Source organism: Alternaria metachromatica (assembly GCF_023757995.1).
Source record: "Alternaria metachromatica strain BMP 0045 chromosome Unknown scaffold_31, whole genome shotgun sequence".
NCBI lineage: Eukaryota > Fungi > Ascomycota > Dothideomycetes > Pleosporales > Pleosporaceae > Alternaria > Alternaria metachromatica.
In genome coordinates this window covers 182,355-197,868 of record NW_026055522.1, presented here as the reverse complement: position 1 = coordinate 197,868, position 15,514 = coordinate 182,355, and the positions used below count along the sequence as shown (strand labels likewise).

Below are 15,514 nucleotides of genomic sequence, written 5' to 3'. Positions count from 1 at the left end.
CATAGCCAATGGAAGCACTATGAAACATGAGATGACCAGAGTTGGGACGCACGTCCACGTACTTGTTAGGGGGATTCGCCATGATGGTGCAGCATATGGGAAGGATGACGTCGGGCAATGATCTAGAGGCGACACGAGAGATGCTGCTTTGCGGCGGGTCGCTAACGAACTCAAAGTCGATTTGTGGTGATGAAGATGTTGGTAAGACGGCAGCGCGGGGCTAAGGTGACGAAGTTCGGCTGATGACGGATGACGTATGTTAGAGAGCTGTGCCACAAGATATTGCAGGTACGCGCTTTCGGCTGCTGATCAGTTGCTTCGATTAGATTAAACAGAACCGCGAGCGCAAGCGCCACCAGCATATGATAGTTGGCTAGATGCGATCATGACACAGTGTCGGCGTTTAAGTGGGGGCCAACCTCGCATCGAAGGATGGCGCAGGCGATGATGGATGGAAGCGAAACGGAGGTCAAGAATGCCGTCGCTGGTAGGCGCGGGCGTGCATCAAGAGGGTGGAATACTGGATGAATCTTGTGTGTATTATAAGTGCCAAAAAGCTAGAGTCGCATGGAAGGTGAGCCCGAGGACTCTAGGGTAACCACATGACAGAATGACACTACGCCTCATACACCAGAGTCATCCTGCAGGATACCAACAGACCCGCTATGAGCCTTCCAACTATCGCACTGGCTCTCCAATGCATCCTTGTCGGTTATCCCCGCGATCTTGTCATACTGCTCGACGAACTGCATAGCAAAGCCCTCAGATGTGTGCCAGCCCTGTATGCATGTTAGTCAAGTGATACAAGTGCAAATGAAGAGGGCTACGTACGATATGACAGTGCATTAGCCACGCGCCTGGGTTATCAGTCTCGAAAGCGATGACAAGGTAGCCCGATGCTGGCAGCATCGCGGTGTCGCGGCGCGGCGGGTTGTCGAGTTTGAGAGCAACGTCGTCGGTATACTCTCCCGTACCCTGAGCGATGACGAAGAAGTCATGGCCGTGCAAATGGATGGGATGAGGTACTCCAATGTTGGTGCTGATGACTACGTAGACGAATTCGTTCTCGCGCGGTAGGTGGAAGACAGCGTTGGAGGCCTCGAACGTCCGTTCTTTGCGCATAACTTGCATGAGCGTAGGGTCGTCCCAGTACACAACCATGGATGTGCTGTTGAGAGCCCATTTGAACACGTTCTCGTCGTTGCGGCCGACAGAGACAGGCTCATCGGCTGTGGACGATGTTGCCCCGACAGTCTTTGGGATGTGCGGCACAAGGTTTTCGGTCTCGTCGGAGCAGCTGTCTTCGTAGTCGTATGCGGAAGTGCTTGGCGTTCCAGCCGAGCCACCATAGTAGACTATACCGCGAATGTCGTCTTCGTTGTCGTTCTCGGAGCATGCGGACTGCGGAATCGCGCGCATCCAGAAGTTGTCGGCCACGTCTCCCTGATCGGCTGTTACAATGACGTCGTATCGTTGACCCATACCGATGCTGACAATGGTAGCTTCATAAGGTTCGATAGGTACAAGATCGGACGCAATGACAGTCATGGTGTGGTTGTCGATCATGAACTTCCAGTGGGTGTCGACAGCGGCATTGACGAGGCGGATACGATAAGAAGTTCCAGCTTCGAAGGAGACGTTGTAACGATGACCGCCGTCTCCAAAGGTGTTGGTACCGTTGATCAGACCATTGTCCAGAACTGGCGGGCCATCCGTCTCGGCAGAGAGGTAGAGTTCATCAACCGTTTGGTGGTCCCAGTCGTTAAGGAAGAGCATGCCCAGGTCCTCGTCGTAGTTCGCCGTCGCAGGTCCATTGATGACGATACCGCCAAAGACGCCTTGCCAAGCCTGAAGCGCAAAGTGCGAGTGATACCAAGTTGAACCGTGCTGAGTAGCCCTCCAGGTGTAAGTCATTGACTCGCCTGGTGCCGTTGGGCATTGTGTAATGGAGCTCACACCATCCTGATCGTTGGTGTTCTTCTGCCAAAGACCGTGAAAGTGTATGCTCGTGCCGTTCATGGATGTCGTAAGGGAATTGGTCACATGAACAACGACTGTGTCGCCCCAGTCTGCGATGAGCGTTGGTCCTGGTATGGAGCCATTGATGGCCATCGCCGTCCGAGACACGCCATCAGGCGCTACAACAACATCGGTAAGTTCGAGCCAGTACTCGCGGGTCACGCCAGTGTCTGGAATCTCGATGGACGCGTCGGTGTCGATGGAGTAATCACACCACTCCGAGCGTGTGGAAGCGGTGTTGCCATCGCATGCTCTTCTCGGCACTGGAAATGGTTTAGTCAACATTGCCTCTGCATGAGAATGAGGTGCAACTTACTCAAGTTCGTAACGAAAGGCGAAGAGGCCGCAAAGCCAGTCAAGGCTGCAAGACCGAAAGCGCCTCGTAACAACATGATGTAGATACCTAAAAGTATTTGGTACTCGAAAAAAGACGACGTGTAGAGACAACGAGCAACGATCGCGTAATGAGTGGAAGTGAGGTCTAAAGCGAATGACAAGATGCGAAAGACTCTAGAAAGAAGCTCCCAAAGAGTGATCTGAGCTCAGTCAAACGAACGTAAAGACAAGCTGATGGTTTTCCACAACACAACGCCTCCGTTCCCTTTATATCGCCCTTGCATTCTACCTTCATGGCCTGTCTTATCCGAGGAATCTATTAGGGGCACAACCTGTGCAGTCTCCAACGACTCAAGGACGTCATGATAAAATCGAAACTTTCGCTCGTACTCTTCTTTCGTTCTCCTCCGTAGATAGTCTCATTGTTTATCGTGGGTCAAGACTACCCTGATCCCTACTTCGAACTTCAGACGCCCCTTAGGGCATCACTTGGCGTAGGTACACCGGCTGCTCGGTGATCTGCTAGCGGTATTGTGCATCTAAAAACGGTCGTGGGGTTACTGAATAGTATGCGCAAAGTCTACCGGTGCATCAGGTGAGCCCCCACTCGATCGGTGCCATTCCGCCGCATCTGCCCATGGCATTATCGATTGTTGAGAAATCTTCGCGCATTGTCGGAGTTTGCTGACTCGGAATCGGAGGAAGGAAGCGCCGCGGAAGGGCCGTCCATGGTGACAGGTCGGCGCGCCGTTGTTGCTGGGTTGTGCCAGGTACTCAGTGGAGTGAGGTACATGAAGTCGAATAGACAAACTCTTCGTATATCCACTGAAAAACGGGTAGAATCTGCGTTTGAACGGTTCGATCGGTACCTAGAGAGATACGCGACAGTGGAGACGACAAGCATTCTCTAGCCTGAGCTTGGCAGTGCCAAAAATAAGCCCCGCTCCGACTCGCACTACGTATCGCATCTGTGCTTTGAGTGGCTGAGGTTACGCGACGCCTGAGCATTGAAACAAATGAAGTCAGGCAGCATGCAACCCTCGATAGCGCAGTTCGCACTGTACGAGGGCGGGTCTTCGTAGCCCTGGAGCCCTTCGGAGGCCTCCCAATGTAGTATACCAAGAGATATGGTTTTCACTCGAGGCGTCATGAGTATACGTGGAGACGTCGTAGCGCATCTGAGTCGCTCAGGGGACTGTAGAGGTAGAAACTGACTCAGCCGATGTATCGAGTGTAATAAGGACATTGGGACTGCTGATTGTTAGCTGTTGCCACCACTCTTCACACTCTTGCTGCATTTCTGACGCTCTTTAAAGTATTCTTCAACGTACACTCCTTCATCATGCATATCGCCATGCGCAGCGCACTGCTGGCTCTGCTCCCGCTCGCGGTGTTGGGTGCCCGCAAGCGTGATGTCGCTTCTACGCCCTTCCAGCTGTATGCATACAGTGAAGACATTGGTGGCTTGCCACTCTTCTATGCCGATGGTCTTGCATACCTCGGAGAGCCTGCTCTTTCCAACAGTACCGATGCTGCTGTCGTAACCTGTAAGTTCGGCTTCTTTGAGCCATCGCGTACCCAAGTTCATCCCAACTAACAGACATAGTCACAATCGATGCCAACAAACACTTCATTGGAAACCCCAACGCTACCACCGCTACCGGTGAGCCCACCTGGTCAAACACAGCTCTCTTCATTCCTTCGTCATCATCGGTCGACAGGCGCGTGGGCTTTCTCCCACCCAACAACGGCACTGGCAACACCACGACACAAACATCGGGTTTCGCTTTCTACGGTTCCACGGTGATGTTGTATGGTGAAGATGGTACGGTTGCCACGTCATTCTACGGCATGAAGGCTGAAAACGGCCTGTATGAGTTGCATTGGAATGACACGGAAGGCAAGGTGCCTTTGACACTTCGGAGCATGGCGCCTAGCAGTGAAGCGTCGAAGCGACGCTGAAGAGATGTTGTTGCGACCTGGAAGGCTCCCGCAGAGTTGTCGTTCCAAGAGGCGTTAGGCAGGGAAGCTATGGGTAGTAGTAATTCTTTATCAGCGGACTACAAATGTGATCGGTCATACACCAGTCTGCAACTCAAGGGCTGATACTTTACATCGTCATTCTGCTTCGTTCCACTCGCAAGTTGCCAACAACCAAGTTCTCATCAAGTTCTGCTAGCGGCTTAATGCTCACAGAAGCTGTAAGTCGCCCCCTGCAATTCTTCCTCTGCTGTCCGAACAAATGCGCCCCTTTCCTGCATAAGCTTTTTGCGGTGCTCGCTTGCCTCTTGGAAACCCATAGGAAGGGAGTATTTGGCTTCATCGAAATACTCGCGCACGTAGTCCATGAGCTCTTCGGGCAGTCGACCTTCAGAAGTGGCAGAAAGACTTGCAAGTCCCTTCTCGGCTAGCAGGTTGATAAGGTCGGGAGGAAGTTTCGACAGCGCTTCTTGACGCGACTTAGTGTTTGATCCAAGGAGCGCGTCGACGTACCAGTCCATCTGTTGAGGCGGAACATTCGCCGTGGAGATGATGCGCTTTGTAGGATCGACAAGCCAAAGTGCAATGAAGCGACGATGCCCGGGCTTTGTAGGGTCGATAAGACTAAAGGGAGAAACACGATGTTGACTGACACAGGTTAGCCAAAAGGTCGTGTGCAAACAGAACTTTGACCAACTCACAAGATATTGGGGAAGGCAAGGAGCCGGCCTTCGCGTGTTTGTACGCTTCCGTAGTTCTGCAGACATGGCGATCCATTCCCAACTCCAAAATTGGCGCCATATACTTGCTCCATCCAGTTATAGGCGCATTGTCCAACATTGTAGGGTTCGTCATCCTGCAGGTAAGCGGACGTCTGCATGCGAAACGAGAGGCTGTTGTCAGTGATGTTCTCGCTGTCCAGGTAATACAGGGCAGTTGCGCAGATGCTTTCGTTCATTTGTCCCTCAATGTGCCACCCGCCCAGAGGGAAGTCCGGCTTCTCGGGCGTAAGTTCAATCGAGGCCATCTTGACAATGATCTGAAGTCCCGAAGCGCGGAACTTATCAGCAAGACGCTTGCCTGGTTGCGGCGCGTAGGATACGTCATCAGCGCGAATTGGCATCATGCGAGGTTTGCGAACGATCCTCCACTTGGCCTCCAGCAACCTTTCTTGGCGATCCTCATCGTTGTCGTAGTCATCGTAGTACCCTTCTTCCTCCAGATCTTCTTCGCTGGCTTCTACATCAGCACACTCTTCCTTATTGGGCGTCCAATTTTCTTCGTTCTCGTCACTACGCAACGAAACGTTAGCAGCGGCAAAGTTCTAAGACATTGCTTTGACTTACTCAGCATTCCCAGGTTTACCGCTGCGAGTCTCCATACGGCCGGCCCCTTCGTACTCATAGTAGCCGACTGCAAACCTCAAACACTGATCCCACATGGGTATGGATGTCTCGACTAGTTTTTCGATAGTGCGGTATATGTCGGGATATCTTGTAGGGTGAAGATTGTTGATGTAGCTCGTAAATTTTACAGACCCATCCTCTTGGAAGGCCAAGTTGGCTGGCAGCCATTGGTACTGATTGGACCAGTATTCCGGTGGGATGTCACTGCCTCCAAGGCCGTAATAGTGCTGGTTCTGCGCTGTAGTCTCTTCGAGCCCCTGCTGGGGGATGACCTCGCCTTTACCGGACCAGCGCTCCACGGCGTCCGCCACACCGACCTGCTCCTGACGGAATCCGGTACTGCGCCCATATACCAATGGGTACATAGATGGATGTACCAGATCCTGCACCATATTGTTCGAGTTGGGGTGCCAATCAGGAGATGCAGCGTGGTCCGACTGAAGCTTGTCAAAGGCCTTGCGAAGATTGGTGTGTAGCTCGCTAGTAACGAGCGTATCAGACTTGGCTACGGAAGCACATGCGTCGAGAGAAGGTATGATGCCCGATTCTTCGAAATACTTGGCTTTGCTACGAAGCTCTTGAACACACTGCGGGGTTTTAGTAATGGAGCCGATTTGGAAGCAAGAATAACTTACCGTGTCGAATGTAGCTTCGTCCAAGATGTTCTCAAGTGGACAAGAACCCCGGCCGTTGTGAAGCTCGAGCCGGTCCTCGTCGTCGGTCCAATACTGTCTCATCCCAGCGGTAGCAAGGTGCCAAAAATGTCCATCAGGAATGGCGAGGGCCTCTTTACGCCACTTGGCAACGACTTCTTCATCAAAGACCTTCTTATGCCAGTCGGGCTTGTCAGTGAGCTTTTCCAAGACATCCATCACGGCAAGCTCTCGCACAGGGATGATATCTGACTCGCTGCCATGGGCATTGGGGTGGGACCCGATCGGATAAAAGTCGTAGTCGGTCTGTTCCCAATGGCGAAAGGGTAGTCCTAGTCCAGGATATTCGTTCATGGCTTTGCCAGAAGTCTCAATCATTGTTGTCTTTGAGCGGGTGGAGAATTGTGATGCGATGAACTCCGTGTTGATTGCGCGCCGAAATGTCGCAAGAGATCTCGTTGCTTTATACAAATGAAGATTGATGACCATATCGCATGATCGCCAAGTTTTTGATGCACTAGCGCAGGCAACTTCGTGCTGCCTGAGCTGTTGGAGCGAAATAGAGCGAGATGGGGTCTTTGGCGTGTTGGAGGCCTAGCCTTTACCCGTCGAGGATGCGCCGCGGACACGAATGGAACTATAGGAGAGGGGATCCGCGTCTCGTGCCATCGATGCATTGAGACGATGATGTTCGCTTGAAAAGCATGGCATCAGTGCAGACATGTCGTCTAGCTCTGGGCGTAGGGTGAAATGTGAAGCTGATGTCTGCGCATCAATCGTGGGGAGTTCGCAGCACTGTCGCGTCACGCGTTCCGAGATCTGTGCGTTATCGGCCCCAGCGTGTGCGCTAGATGTCTTGGCACCGCCGCAAAATGCTGTTGCCGCACGGCGTGAAGCATACCTACATTTGGCAGCATCGGTCTCCTACGAGTCTTCATACCCATGATCTTAGAAACATCGAATCGTGCTTGAACATACCTGGTTAGACCTCGACACACTACTGCGCCGAAAAGAATGGATTATGCATACAATAAAAGCTACCTAGTTTGTATAAATGTGTGCACCGTTGTAATTATCTCTATAGAGGGCGCCACCACTACGACCAAGTACATCGGCATGGTATGCATCGAAGACTAGCTTACTTAATCGTGCTTAGTGTACACCTTCACATACTTCACATGCTCAATACCCTCAGCATCCTCATAGCGTTCACTGACGATTTTGTACCCTCCAAGCTTCGGCCAAATCTTTGTCCAGCAAAGCCAGTAGAATCCACCCAGAAGCAGAACGCTGACACCAACAACGGGGAATACGTAGTATGGGTACCCGTCTGCGTTCCAGTCGCCATCCGGAGGAATGAATGGGACTAGCGCGAGGAAAATGTTTGCGGCCAGGTAAAGAACGGCAATAGGAAGATATGTGTGCCATGGAGACTCCCAGCGTTCGCACTTTGAGTAGTGTAGGTAGATAAGACCGGCGGTGACGAAGCCGTTGATCCATGCGCCGGGGTAGGTGTACAGATCAGTGATGAAGTTGTATGCAGGACCAGCCGGGGGTGCAAGCAGTACGATGACTGTAATCAGCCAATGCAGGAACAGGGCTGTAGCCGGCGAGTTGAATGGCTTGTTCGATGCCCAGAATCTACTCCATGGAAGTAACCCCTCTTTTGCGAACTCCTGGTTGAGGCGTGAATGGGCAAAACTGACGGCGAGTACGTTGCCTAGATTGCTGAGGGCAACAAAAGCGGGAAGACTGCGCGCTCCAGCACTATTACCGAAAACGTTGCGGAAGAACAGGCCAGCCACAATCACCTCGCTCTTCGCAAGATCGGACTTGGGGATGGCAGCGAAGTAAGCCACGTTCGCGAGGACGTATAAGATGGTAGTTCCGCCGATTGCCAGGGGTGCAGACCAAGCCAGGGTTTTCTTCGGGTTCCGAATCTCGCCCAACACATAGTTGGCATTCTCCCAGCCTTTGTAGGAGTAAATGATGCGCAGCAGAGCTTGGCAGTACGCATAGGCGCCGCCGCCACCATAGCCATCACCGACTTCCAGCGCGAACGCGTTGTCAAAGTTGTGCGGCTGTTCAATCTTTAGATGACCAGCCAAAGCAGCAAAACCCGAGAAGACGATGAAGAGTAGAATGAAAACCTTGAACACTCCGAGGACGCTGAAGAGGCGGATGCCCCATTTCGGTAACGTGGCATGGAGCACAACCGAGAAAGTGACACAAGCAACGGCTATGCCACGCGCCGCCCAGCCATCGGGTGCTTCCGAACCAGCTGCGAACAGTACGTAGCGACCGAAAGCGAGCGAGTTACCGGAAGAGAATCCGAGCAACAACATCTGCGCAGCAAGAACGCATGTCGCAACGTATTTGGGGTGACGGTAAACGCGCTCCAGATAGTTCTTTTCGCCACCTGAACGTGGAATTGCGAGACCGAATTCCAGAAACACGGAGAGCCCACAGAATGTGAGGATGCCGCCAATGATCCACAGGAAGAGTGACACCCCGACCGATCCCGTTGCTGCGAAAATACCGGAAGGAGTCGAGAAGACTGTCACAAGTAAGCAGCCATCCGAGCGTATGAGCATGAAGAATACGTACTACCAGTGCCGATCATCTTATTCAGGATGACAAAGACTGTGGCCGTGTAGCCCAGCTTCTGGGAATCGTCGTAAACATAGGCGTTGTCTTCCTGCACGCTGCCATCTTCGTAGACCGGTGGGGAAGGCGAGGTTTCATCGTTGGTGTAACGCGCGACCTTTGCGTCGTCGTCAGCGATCGCGGCCATACTTGGGCTTTGCTAGGAGCACCAGGAGTACCGATCGCTCGCGTCAAGTTGGTGATCAGAATACAGCCGAAGCGGTCGCTACGAATGGTTTGCGCAGAAGATAGACGGTTACGCGGTGGCCGGGATCTTGTAGGGTCATATAGCCGTCTGCAATGGCGCGATAACATGGTTGTAGCATGCCACGCGAATTAAATTGCGAATGCACTCCTTCCATGTCGCGATCAGCAAGCGCTGCAACATTGCGAGGCTTGAGTTGCTTGTGGTGTCCAAAGCTGGTGGCTCCCAAGAACCCTGAACAGGAAGGTGAAGCATGTCGCTGGTTGGAATGTCTTGGAACATCCTCTCAACGATGCGCAGAAAAGGCAAGGGCGATGTCGTGATCGCTGGGCATTATTAGCCTACCACAAAAGTACTTGGCGCATACTGAATGCCTTGTAATGCACTTCAAGGCGCCTCATGTCCGTCTTATGAAGATTTGGGAGTCTTGTAGAGTAAGGAACCGTTGTCATGAGTGTTCGCGGCGCGAAAGGGACAGTCCCGAGGTCTCTAGGGAGCGGTGTCGCTCGAATGACGAAATTGGTTCACATGGTTAAATGCGCGCGCCGCGGCGACGGCTTCAGGTAGTTAACTGATGAGAGTGAACAGAGCTTGACGTGGAGTTGAGGGTTGAAAGCAGCTGGGATGTCTCCGCGTGTCTGGTGCCAAACCTCGGAACTCCCGGCGACGTAATTTCCGGGTTGGCGCCGGCAATAGAGGGGGCTCACGAGCTTACACTTCTTCAACACCACAGACGGCTGGCTCCTTCTACAACCTTAGCTCAAATCCCATATATGCCGTAATGCACCAGAGGCCTCGATACTGAAAAACTTCAGATGGACGTCTTCGTCGCAACTACCTAGGTACAACGGTGGCTGAACTCCTGCCAGCGATGTGCTAGCTGGAACAGAATCATCATCGCATCACTTTGAAGCGCTTGCGAGGCAGCTCAGCTTCGACATTCATGCAGGTACTAATCTCTGCTATCCTAGATATCATCGCAGTTTCATTGCAGGCCGTCTTTAGCTCACGATCTTACGCGTCATTGCGTCACATAAATAAGCCTCAGTAAGCTCTGTGTCGAAGCTTGACCAACGCCACGGAAGCCTCACGGACAGCACGGAACATGCCTACATAACGGCGTTTGACCATGGCTCGTTGCTCGTTCTCCGCGTCGGTTTGTCGGCTCTTCTGGCGATGTGAGATCATCTCCGAGGCTTGTTAGTGATCGGCTTAATTGGTGGATAATTTCCTCCATGTTCCCCACGTTCTCCGGATCTCTCTGGGTGGATACTCCCCGCGCTCGAAACACCTGGTAATCATGCTGATTGGAGGCATTGAACGGATAATTGATACTAGAATTGCACTTGCGGCTGATGATGGTGCTCAGGGCACAACGGCAACCGGGGATTGCGGATGTCTTGAGCCACATGGGAACCCAACCCCAGGAGTGCGGATACGATGAGTTGATATAAAGTGCAGGCCAAGCCTCAGTCCGCCAAAACGGCGCGCATCCTTTTTCGGGCCGTGCGGAAACTTCAGCCTCTCACCATGCGTTGGACTACACTACTTCTTGGCCTGTTCGAGGCCTGCGCTGCTGTATCGACTGTCAATCGCAAAGCGTGCCAGTATCCGACAAAGAAGCCATTGGACGGTTGCCCTCAGAACACGATCCTGGTTGGTCCTGGCCGCAACTTCTCTACAATCCAGTCTGCAGTACTTAGCTTGCCAAACGATACAACGCCCCATCATATCCTGATCCTTCCTGGCAACTATACTGAGCAAGTCAACGTCACGCGGCCAGGTCCCGTTTACCTTTTTGGTCAAACGAAAGCGCCCAACGACCAAAGCAAGAACACTGTCAACGTAATATGGCGCAATGCAACTGGAGCTGGGCTATCAACATTGGACAACGCCTATACTTCAGTTCTTACCGTTGCGCCGACCTTCAACGCGAGTAAGACTGGATCCGGGCCAACTGGTGATCCCGTACCTGCGGGTACCCCATTTGGAAACACCGATTTCCGCGCATACAACATAGACTTCAGCAACTTGTATGCGCCCTACTCCGCCGGTCCAGCCCTGGCAGTCTCAGTGAGCTACGCAAACACCGGCTTCTACTACTGCGGCTTCTACTCGTACCAGGACACCGTGTATGTCGGCAAATTAGGCAACGCATACTTCTACAAGAACGAAATAGCCGGACAAACAGATTTCTTCTACGGTTTCGGCACGGCATGGATCCAGTCCAGTCTTGTCTCCCTTCGTAACTGTGGCGGCGGCATCACAGCATGGAAAGGCACCAACACAACCTTTGTCAACAAATACGGCGTCTACATCCACGACTCCGACGTCAAGAAAGCCAATTCTTCCCTCTCCATCACCGGTCAGTGCGCACTGGGCCGCCCTTGGAACGCTCAGCATCGTTCCATCTTCGCAAACTGCTACCTTGATGATTCGATTCAGCCCAACGGGTACATCAAGTGGGGCACTACGGATCCAAGGGTGAACTTCAATACCACCATGGCGGAGTACAAGGACTATGGGCCTGGGTGGAATGAAACTGCAAGGCTGGCAAGTAATGTTAGCATTGTCATGGATCGGAAGCAGTATGAGCCGTATTCAACGCTGGATAAGGTGTTTCAGTATCCGTTCTCGGGAGAGTTTGGAAATACGGCGTGGATTGATAGACATCCTGAGAGGTGAAGTAGATAGTAAAGAGTTAGACAGCGCATGTTAACATACTATCGTTGTGCTCTTTTGTAATATGTGCTTTCTACAGACACCAGTTTCATGATACCCATACCATGTGAAGCGCCCACAGATGCTTATTCATATCATTCTCACTACACGAAGTTGGGTCTTTGTGGGCCTCAACCTCCACGATCCTGAGCGAGGTCGTTGTTTCGTTTCGTTCAAACCACCATACTTGTCAGTGTCGTCCAGATGGAATTGCAAGCCAATACAACATCGTGCCGCATTGAGTACCTAGTCAAGTAAGCGACGAACATCCATCGGCTCGGTTGCGCGAACTTACATTTCATACTAGCACAGCCGCTGTTTTTTTCTATCCTTGTACCGCAGCCAGGGCAGGGCTTGGTTCGCCACCTGATGGTCCACAAAGACTTGTCTTCCTCCTCGACACGGTCTTTGATGCGGTATTGGTAGGCTTCGCACGACTCGCCTTTATGGTACGGTCGATCGCAAGGCACGCAGGCGAGTGCTCCACACCTGTGACATTTACATATGTCTTCTTGCCCATCCTCCTTCTCTGGATTGCTGTCGTGGCGTTGTCCGGCACTGCAATTTCGAGATAGACACCAGCGCCATTTTTCATCGTGATTTCGCTCTAATTGTTCGAACTTCGCATACATGGCTTTGGTGGTGGCGATTTCGATGTTGACAGCTCTCATGATAGCTGTACACTCCGGACACTCTATTCCCAATGAAGCCCTTCGGTCGGTGGTAATCTTGGTTTGCGCGTTGTTGATGCAAGTGTCTACATACTTTTGGAGACACTCTTTACACGTGTTTATGCGATGGTTGTCGTTACATTCAGCGGAAGGGTTGTAGTTTGGGAAGTTCTTGGCGAGTCTATTCCTACCACATGTCGTACAGTCGTAGCGGACGCGTGGCATTTGGTTCTATCTTTTTACTGGTGCTGATGGTGGGTGGTCTACTTGAGATCGTCGTGTGAGAATGGTTTGGTATTAACCTGAAAGCTTTTAATCTCCAGGTACAACATCTACTAGAAGGAAAAGGAAGAAGCAAACGTTTCCATGGGATATGCAGCGAGTCTTCTATCTTCTCGCTGCCTCTCACCCAGTCTTCGCAGCACTATCATACTCCTTCCAAATCAGTCCCTCAGGCAGCACCCTCCACTGCCCCTCCCCATCCAGCAGCACCCCCATCTTCGCCCACTCCTCCCTCACAGCCCTCTCCCTCTCCCCATCTCTCGGCACAATCCTCGCTGGAAACGGTCTCGGCTGCACTAACATGCCCTCCGTCAAATCATCCATATCAGGCATAACAACATTGCCATCCGCATCCTTACCAGGATGAAACTCAAACGCCCAAAGCAGCCTTGCAATAGCCAGAAACAGCGACCGCTCCGCAATATGCATACCCTGACACAACCTCCTCCCCGCGCCAAAAAGAAAATGATCCCGCTTCTCCGCATCAGCATTACACGCCGCCTCCGCCGCCGTCTGCCCATCCTCATAATACCGTTGGGGATCAAATCTCCGTGGCTCAGCATGCCGAGCCGGATCATTATGAATGGCCCATACATTCCACAGCACGCCCGCGCCTTTGGGGATCTTGTATCCCATGTACTCGTCGTCCTGGGTTACGGCGTGTGGGACACCGAGGATGGCGGTGGGCATCCAGCGCATGCTTTCTTTGACGCAGCTGCGGATGTAGGGGAGGGAGGGTAGGTCGGAGAGGGCGGGGAGGCGGGCGCCGCAGATAAGATCGAGTTCTGAGCGGGCGGTGGCTGCGACGGTGGGGAAGAGGATCATGGCTTGGATGACTTTGGGGGGTTAGTTGCAACGATGGTGGGTATCAGGGGGTGAGTTTACGCACAGCCGATGAGAGTGGCGGATGTAGTGTCTGATCCAGCTTCCAGCAACGAACCGCTCACATAGCCTGCGAGCTCATCTGAGAAGTTCTCCTCGTCCTGCGCGCGTACTAGGTCGACGCAGAAGCATGGTTTGGCCGTCCCGTTTTTGATTGCTTTCTTTACGTTTAGCCAGTGGCCGACGTATAGCTCGCTCTCTTTTTCGTGCAGTTCCTTTGCGTATTTTCGTAGGGGAAGCGCGAAGTCGGGTAATGAGCGCAGTATTGGGAAGAGGTCGACAAGTTTTGCTGTAGTCTCACCCATGAGTTCGGAAAACTTCTCGAAGCCCTGAGGTGGTGTTAGAGGGACAATAGATTCCAGAGGTTCGACCTACCGAGTAAAGTTGTTTTAGCTTAGGGTCGTCGATGCTTGTAGTGCGGAACCCGAAGATCATCTGCGTGGTCAAGGAGTTTGTGTAACGGCGGATGTGGTCGATGAAGAGATCTGGACTGTCCAAGAAGCCGACAAGCATGGCCTTGTTCTCCAATTCCTGATATGGCACATATGTACGCGCCGCCTTGACATTGAGGTTGATATGAACAATCTTCCGAATCATGCGCCATGTATCGCCGTACGGCTACGGCTGTCAGCTCAATCACCAATCGAAAGTATTGAAGAAGCTTACCATAAGCAGCATACGACACCCATTGCTCACAATCTGACCAAGGTACATATCTGGGCGCGACGAATAAATCCCGCTCCGTTTATCAAGCAGGTCCTTCACAGCCTGATCCGACGATAACACGATCATGATTTTCGTACCGAGAATGAGCGAATATACTGGACCGTATTCTTCAGCCCACTTTTGGAATTGGAGATGCGGCTTTTCTTTCGGCATTAGATGCAGGTTTCCTATGATGGGAAGTGTTGGTGGGCCTGGAGGGTAGTTGGCGGGCCTGCGACCGACGTTGCGGAGGCTGTAGGCAGCTACTGCTACCAGGGCAGTTAGGAGAGCGTAGAGTGCGAGAGACATGATGATGTGGAGGAAGTGTTGAATGATCGCAGTGTTTCAAAATTGCCGTAGGAAACGGGCGGCAAGGGACCTTCCACGCCAGAGCAACCTTCCTCCGAGGGGCTTGTCTTTATGTTCCGACCCATCTCATCGGTCAAGTATGTTGTTCATGCAAAGGCCAGCATCAGATAACACTCCGCACACCAAGCTCTTTCCAATTCGCTCATCTTGTCTCCCGTCGAACGAGGCTGCAGTCATCAACATGGTAATTTACAGGGGCCGGAGAGATTATGCATCCACTGAACGGTTGGGGTAGTTAGCCGAGACTCACCACTGTAGTGCTGACAGGTATCCTGGTACTGGATATACCTTTGCGGCGAGATGCTGCGAACATCTTATATATGCCTCCATGCTCGCGCGGGGCATGCATATGCGGTGCATGGCCGGATGGAGACTTTCTGTAGATGATCCGGGTATGCTGCAGCTCGACCAAAACTCTTTTCTTCGTTACCCTTTACTCGTCAATCCCCAATATATCATCAAGAAAGAAGCAGCGGATTGAAATGCGGTATTACATTTATTGTATCAAACAGATTCAACCATCTAGACAGGATATATGTCATAATCAGAAGACTGCGGGTGATGGACGATAAGGAGGAAGGAAAATGTATGCACTATACACAAGACGACGAGGGAGAGTATGCAACCCGTCTCACCCCT

The 15,514-nt window shown here is 52.2% G+C and overlaps 6 protein-coding genes across 6 annotated transcripts; 2 read left to right on the top strand and 4 right to left on the bottom strand.

Moving 5' to 3' along the window:
• Positions 1–623: 623 nt before the first annotated feature.
• On the bottom strand, positions 624–2,411 carry J4E83_009271 (uncharacterized protein; the record flags this gene model as incomplete). Its single annotated transcript, XM_049336160.1, has 3 exons — positions 624–779; positions 832–2,282; positions 2,336–2,411. 3 exons carry the CDS (start codon positions 2,409–2,411, stop codon positions 624–626), a joined length of 1,683 nt encoding a protein of 560 aa, XP_049184724.1.
• Positions 2,412–3,697: 1,286 nt separating this feature from the next.
• On the top strand, positions 3,698–4,317 carry J4E83_009270 (uncharacterized protein; the record flags this gene model as incomplete). Its single annotated transcript, XM_049336159.1, has 2 exons — positions 3,698–3,902; positions 3,962–4,317. The coding sequence occupies 2 exons, from the start codon at positions 3,698–3,700 to the stop codon at positions 4,315–4,317; spliced, it is 561 nt and encodes a 186-aa protein (XP_049184723.1).
• Positions 4,318–4,538: 221 nt separating this feature from the next.
• J4E83_009269 (uncharacterized protein) lies at positions 4,539–6,772 on the bottom strand (the record flags this gene model as incomplete). The annotated part of the gene is made up of 4 exons (XM_049336158.1): positions 4,539–4,983; positions 5,037–5,627; positions 5,682–6,328; positions 6,377–6,772. The coding sequence occupies 4 exons, from the start codon at positions 6,770–6,772 to the stop codon at positions 4,539–4,541; spliced, it is 2,079 nt and encodes a 692-aa protein (XP_049184722.1).
• Positions 6,773–7,536: 764 nt separating this feature from the next.
• J4E83_009268 (uncharacterized protein) lies at positions 7,537–9,188 on the bottom strand (the record flags this gene model as incomplete). Its single annotated transcript, XM_049336157.1, has 2 exons — positions 7,537–8,951; positions 9,002–9,188. 2 exons carry the CDS (start codon positions 9,186–9,188, stop codon positions 7,537–7,539), a joined length of 1,602 nt encoding a protein of 533 aa, XP_049184721.1.
• Positions 9,189–10,775: 1,587 nt separating this feature from the next.
• Positions 10,776–11,930, top strand: J4E83_009267 (uncharacterized protein; the record flags this gene model as incomplete). Its single annotated transcript, XM_049336156.1, has 1 exon — positions 10,776–11,930. The coding sequence occupies one exon, from the start codon at positions 10,776–10,778 to the stop codon at positions 11,928–11,930; it is 1,155 nt and encodes a 384-aa protein (XP_049184720.1).
• Positions 11,931–13,800: 1,870 nt separating this feature from the next.
• J4E83_009266 (uncharacterized protein) lies at positions 13,801–14,815 on the bottom strand (the record flags this gene model as incomplete). The annotated part of the gene is made up of 3 exons (XM_049336155.1): positions 13,801–14,130; positions 14,177–14,419; positions 14,468–14,815. The coding sequence occupies 3 exons, from the start codon at positions 14,813–14,815 to the stop codon at positions 13,801–13,803; spliced, it is 921 nt and encodes a 306-aa protein (XP_049184719.1).
• Positions 14,816–15,514: the final 699 nt, after the last annotated feature.